Raw genomic sequence first — 6,182 nt, forward strand, 5'->3', positions numbered from 1 at the left:
ACCTCTTCCCCCGATCCCCTCGCTCTTATGCGCGTCGCGTTTGATTCCTTGACGACGGGTTAGCGGCGGGATCGCAACTACGTCGCGGTTTGTGGTTTAGGGTGCCCTAGTGCCGTTGCTCCGTGGGCGACATGCGTTTGCTCCTCCCGTGGTTCCGTGTTGAACTGGGAATTTGATCCAGAGGGTGGATTCTTTTTATTGGGCATGATCTGTTTCATGTTCCGTGTCAATAGCTAGATGATGATTTAGGATCATCGTTATGGAATAATATCGAATCCGTTATTTAGTGGGCTGATGAGCTTGTTTTTCTTTCGTCTTTCCTGATTACTGTTGCTCCTGCACTAATAGAGATCGATCACTGGAGTTAAACTTGCATTTATGTATTTAGCATACTGCTGAAAAATCATGTTATGGTTCTCTACTTCTCTCTATTCCATCGAGATGATTATTGCCTTGGGGAATGGACAATCTTTTTATTTTTTTTACTTCAGAAGTTCAGAACTGTTTAGTAGTTGAAGTGTAGTTAGAAGGACTTGCATGTGATTCTAACTATTCACCCCTATCTTTTGGCTTTTGCTTATGCATGTAAGCCAAACTTTGAAGTGTGATTTTAAGGTTTTCTCGTTGTAGTTTATTTTTCCGTTTTGACTTTTAAATCGCTATGAATATGTATATAAAAATTTTATTCGTAAACTATTGTCCATTTGCAAATATATTGTTTGCTTTTTCTAAAAGAAAAAACCCAAAAGATGATCATCATAATATGCAAAATTATAAGTCATGCTTAAACTTCCTGTAGTAATAAATCGAATCATGACAAAATAATTATATTTTTTAATAAGATAAATAGTCAAACTATATATAAAAAAACCGAAGGGGGCGGTAGTTCTATCCATGTGTCAGGTATGCATGCTTTGGTGACTGTAATTAAAGCACGGCGGGTTTTGTTTGCTAAGCACAATTTCAGCAAAACTGTTCGTACTAGCATCTGATTCTTAATTTGCTCTTTGTTCATTCAGCATGGACACCCAGGTGAAGCTGGCTGTTGTGGTGAAGGTGATGGGGCGCACTGGCTCCAGGGGTCAGGTGACCCAGGTGAGAGTCAAGTTCTTGGATGATCAGAACCGTCTCATCATGAGGAACGTCAAGGGCCCGGTTCGCGAGGGCGACATCCTCACCCTGCTCGAGTCCGAGAGAGAGGCCAGGAGGCTCCGCTGAGCTCTCCCGCGCTGGTTCTTGCACGAATTCAGACAATGTCTGTCGAAAACTCTAGTCATCTGTCTTGGCCTGATGAAACTGTTGCATTTTGACTAAAACTATACTTCATTTGATCCACTGAGACACCAGATATGGTTGTGATTTGTTACATTTGCTGAACCGATGCATGGATTGGGTATTGGCTTGATTTTATTGTGTCTGAAACTCTGACATCTGAATGCATCGTCCTCCGTCCTCCAAAGTAAGGATTTTTATGCTGCACCGTGCTGCAGCCGCGACGTGGGAGTCCCTGCGGCGGCGTAGAGCGGTGCCGGCGACGGGAGCGGCGCACACAGGTTCTGCCGGGGCGTCGACCCGAGCCTCGGCGGCCCGGCGCCGCCACGAGGGGACAGGCTAACCTGCTCCAGCGCCCGGAACTGGAGCTCCGGCGGGTAGTCGCGGACGCAGCCGATCCGTGGCCCGGCGCCGGTGGTCCACCGGAGCGACAGCTGCTTCCCGAGCTGGTACGAGTTCATGGCCATCTTGGAGTTGAGCCGGTGGAGGATCTTCTCCTGCGGCACCACCACCACCTCCTCCCCGTCGTCCTCTCCGCCGCCGCGGAACAGGTTCACCTTGCAGAAGTCCAGGCGGTCGCCGAACGCGCCGGCGTCCTGCTCCGCCACGCCCTTGGCCAGCCGGCTCTTGTTCAGCGTCAGCCTCGGCGGCCGCCTGCGCTGCAGGCGGTTGCCGGACGACGACCTCTTCATCACCGGCGCGCATGCTGCTGCGGCGGCCGGCTCGCCGCTGGTGGAGGGCGGCGTGGCTGGCGCGGCCGTGGTGGCGGCAGCGCCGTTGTCTTCCGCTGCGGCGGCGTCTTCTTCCTTCTCGGGCTTCCCTGGCTCGGTTAGCTCCAGCTGGGAACGGCCACTCCTGAGCCTGAGCCACACGTCCTCCTCGCCTTCTGACGGGCTCAACTGTAGCAAAACCAACAACACAAGAAAATGTTCTTGCGTCAGAACTCAGATCAGATATCAAGGCTAGGAATCTTAAACTGAAAGGAATTCTGAAATGACTCCTTAACCTTGATATTGGCAAGATCTATGTTTCTCTTCTTCAGATATCTCATAAATTCACGGAAGTTTGCCTCCGTGGGACGGTAGTGCCCACTATGTGGCCAGACAGCCTGAGAATGATGGATAACTGAAAAATGTGTTTTCTGGCTGGAGTAGAAACCAATAAAGAAAACTACAGAGGGTAGCAATCTGTAGTTCCACACACCTTTAGGATTCCATTATCTACAACAAGTCTCCCGGCAGCTGACGTGGCTCCACCGGCAAGGAAGCTGGAGTGCTGAAATGTGCCCTTGTTCTTCTGTAATAATATGTTTATTTCATCAGTCATAGCCTCATAGGTAACATTTAGTAAATATTTTAGTAACTATTATGGTTCAAATGTACTGTTGACAGGTGACAAATGCCAATATTCACTAACTGCTTAAGCCTTGTGTTTTCGATCATACCGCGGCAATGTATAGAACTCTCGTTGTGCTCAACACGAAGATCCATTTTGAATCCTTGGGGCCCTCAGATGTGTCGACGATCTTGCGGCTAAGCTTGTACATCAGCTTCCTACCCTCAATTACTACCTCATATGACTCCCTCTCTTTCTGCACAAAGTAGCAATGTCTGTTCAGAATGCAACCTTCTACACTTCAAGGTTTCAGATTGATTGGTTTGCAGGAACAGCAACTTACAGGGCCAAGATACCTGATGCATTGCTGCAACAACTTCCATCTAGGGCAGTGGTCCTCAAGATTGACCTCCTTTCCTTCACCCACATCCAACCTATCATAATGGTAATTTCAGCTATCGCTAACTTGTCTGTTCATTTGGTTCACAAATACTCTCTAGAGTTTCACAATTTGACATGATTTTTTTACCAGTAGAAGAAAGGTTGTTTGCTCTCACAGTGAAGCCAATGCTGGTAGTAGTAATGGAGGTTGTGACCATAGCGATGCCGAGGGTCGATCTGTCCAAAAATCACCAATGAACTTAAGTTTGGAATTGTGAGGTGTTATCCTGAAATTATGTTTGAATATAATGTTTTCTTGAGTTTTGACACGTACAGCTTCGAGCCAGTGCTGCAAAGCGAGCTTCTGTGCCTTTTCATCCTTTGATAGACCTTTACCTAACTAACATAAGAACAGGAAAGCATCAACAGTGCTCCTATCAGTATTCAGTTTTATTACAGTGTGCCAGTAGCATCTAGATCAAACAGAATTGCACCATTTCAGAATATTAAGATCAAGGTACAGTTACACTACCACAACAAATCAGTTTGAATGATTCAGAATATTCGACTAATACCAGAATAAAACATGTCAATGACAGCACCAGCAATGTCAATAGTTAAATATAGGAAGATCGCAGCACTGTACTTAGACGATGCGCATTTCTCTATCTTTAAGATCAGAAAGTCCTGGACTCCTGGTTAGCCAACAGAATGTGTAAACACATGACTATACCTTTGCAGCTCTCGTTCTAGCCCGAGACCACCTTGAGAGGGCAGATTCTGGCTTCTCCACCTCAAAGAACGAGACTGAACTGCGCTTGAGCAGTGCAAAATCTAGCAGTTTCCACCTGATTCAGCATCATAAAAATTCAGGCAACATCGCCACAAAGATACAAATGCACTGTATCAAATATGACAATGCATGACTAGCTCATGAATCTACATACCAGCGTTGTTCAACAAGAACAGCACAATCAGCAAGTTGCCTCCTTGTCCTGAAGCTCTTGTATATCTTCTGCACTCTTACTGCTGCTGCCTGGTGCTTTGGGCTGACCATCCCAACCACCGGAGAAGCTGGTGGCAGGTTTTCCATTGGCCCGTATCTTGGTAGAACAATGCGTTTATGGGTGCAACTCTCATTGCCAGGTTTAGGACTCCTCATGGATATCTTACTCTCAACATGAAATGGATCACCCTCTGTTTTCTTGAAATTAAAGGACTCTTTTATGATAAGCCTTTGGGAGCTTAGAGAGTCGAGTAATGCCGGTGGTGACTCAAGGGTCTCAAGGTTGCTGAGATTGTCAAAGCTGAGAGACCGAACAAACAGCCGGTCTGTGTCCTCATCCATAGGAAGGTAGTCATCTGGTGGGTATGAGATTGACAAGCCCATTTCCTGACTGTAAAATTCAATAATTTGACGGTCTTTTTTGTTTGCCTTCTGCTCTACTGTTTCTTTTGACACGCCTTACTTCTGTTGCTCTGGAGCTCTGTACCAATGTATACTTTATAAGTGGGTCAACTCCTATTTAAAAACAGGAGAATAAAGGGACAGAAAATGCAGGTCCTCCGAGGCTCCGAATTGACAGGGTTATCTTAAGTTCCTAACAGGGCATTTGATATCTTCCTTCTTTGTTTTATATCTTATCAAGGGATATCAGAAATGCATTATGCGAAATGTGCCTCAAATTTTTGGGTCTGGTTTTCTTAAAAACGGGACAAAATCTATTCTTCTATAGTGAATTGCGGGAGGGCCCTTTACGGAAATTCTTCCAAAAAGAAATGTGCCTCAAATAAAGATTCAGCGAAACGTGTTTCTTATCCTTTATGACAAGAGCATATAATTCCCATACAACAAATGTCTAGAACAAGATAGCAAGGAACTGGAATGAAATTCAAACCACTGAAATTATTATGTATATGTAGAAATGACCCCTTCTCAGTTCTTGTTTCCTAATTGATACATGTTGTTCCAACAATAAACGCTATAGAATCAAGGCACCAAGTAGATTATGTGGATTCATTTCTTTATAATGAAAATCAAAATCAAATGAGCATCAACCGTAACTCCTTACCTCAAAGGGTACTGCACCATCCACCCAATAGAACCTCCCGATGAGAGGTCTGTGAGGAAGAAGACTAAAAGGAAACTGAAAATTTGCATGGCAAATGAGAGCAAATGTAGGAGGTCCAGGCATAAATGGAAAATGGGCAATGACCATGGAAGAGGGCAGATGGTAAAAACACGGCGGTGGTTTGAAGCCGGTCTTCAAACTATAAATAACAAAGCAGCTTCTGAGGTGTCTGAATGTTCTGAGGGAGAGGAAAAGGAGAACAAGTAAAGGGAGGTAGCTTATGGCATATTTGGTGTGGTTAAAAATACACAACACATGTTCATTTTTAAATAAAAACGAAATTGGACAATAAGGTACAACTAGAACGCAAAGTGCAGAGTTGCAGCATCCGAAGGAGCATATTTGACGGCATAATTTGTTGCTACTCCCTCTGTCCCAAAATATAACAAATTCCATACATACATTCTATTTTGGACCAATAGCAAACTTCCACCACTAAAGTTTCACACACTTTCGCTTCTCAGCCAATCACAAACTCTCCCTATTTAGTTCTAACAACTTCCTTAATCACGTCATGAACTATACTAAGTTCGTTATATCTATTTACTAATCTTATTTACGCAAAAATAATATATTCTAAGTTCATCGCGTAAATAATCAATGATGAATCAACACAGGCATACAGCTGCTACTTTGCCTACTTGACCAAAGCGATTTGAGCGAGGAACAGAAAACTAACCGCGCGTGTATAAAAACGAGAGATTGGTTACCACCCGCGAGACGACGCGCCGATGCTGAAAAATTTCCCGGTTCTCGATGACAGCAAATGGTCTGGCTCAACGGTGCTAAACATCTCGGCGAGCAATGGCGGCCGCACCACCGGGAGATTACCCTCCGAGGCAGAGCCCTTCCTCCAACCGCTTCGTCACTCCACGACGCAAAGGAACACGATCGCCGCTAAGGAATGGAGGCGTACCTGCTACGCCGCCGGTCCGCCGCCGCATTCTTCCTCGTCGGCGGCGCGGCCGCCGCCGCGCAGGAGCGGCGGTAGAGCCCGAGGAAGGTGCCCCATCGAAATGAAGCCTAGCCCAAGAATCCCATCCAGCCCAACAAATATGGGCC

At 45.6% G+C, this 6,182-nt stretch overlaps 1 protein-coding gene across 1 annotated transcript; it reads right to left on the reverse strand.

Moving 5' to 3' along the window:
- Positions 1-884: 884 nt before the first annotated feature.
- On the reverse strand, positions 885-5,175 carry LOC102719941 (IQ domain-containing protein IQM4-like). Its single transcript, XM_040521586.1, has 10 exons — positions 5,061-5,175; positions 3,936-4,475; positions 3,722-3,836; positions 3,323-3,388; positions 3,137-3,225; positions 2,951-3,041; positions 2,717-2,863; positions 2,476-2,568; positions 2,279-2,380; positions 885-2,171 (listed from the first exon to the last, which is right to left on the reverse strand). Exons 2-10 carry the CDS (start codon positions 4,376-4,378, stop codon positions 1,470-1,472), a joined length of 1,848 nt encoding a protein of 615 aa, XP_040377520.1. The 5' UTR covers positions 4,379-4,475; positions 5,061-5,175; the 3' UTR covers positions 885-1,469.
- Between the last annotated feature and the right edge of the window lie 1,007 nt (positions 5,176-6,182).

The sequence above is a fragment of the Oryza brachyantha genome, chromosome 3 (genome assembly GCF_000231095.2).
Source record: "Oryza brachyantha chromosome 3, ObraRS2, whole genome shotgun sequence".
Lineage (NCBI taxonomy): Eukaryota > Viridiplantae > Streptophyta > Magnoliopsida > Poales > Poaceae > Oryza > Oryza brachyantha.

Bases quoted from the DNA above. Each gene is read 5' to 3' on its own strand.
- LOC102719941 (XM_040521586.1), bottom strand. From the start codon at position 4,378: ATGGGCTTGTCAATCTCATACCCACCAGATGACTACCTTCCTATGGAT. The intron at 3,389-3,721 runs GTATAGTCATGT...TTCTTATGTTAG, and splicing joins CTAGAACGAGAGCTGCAAAG to TTAGGTAAAGGTCTATCAAA. The intron at 2,569-2,716 runs GTATGATCGAAA...ATATTATTACAG, and splicing joins GAGTTCTATACATTGCCGCG to AAGAACAAGGGCACATTTCA.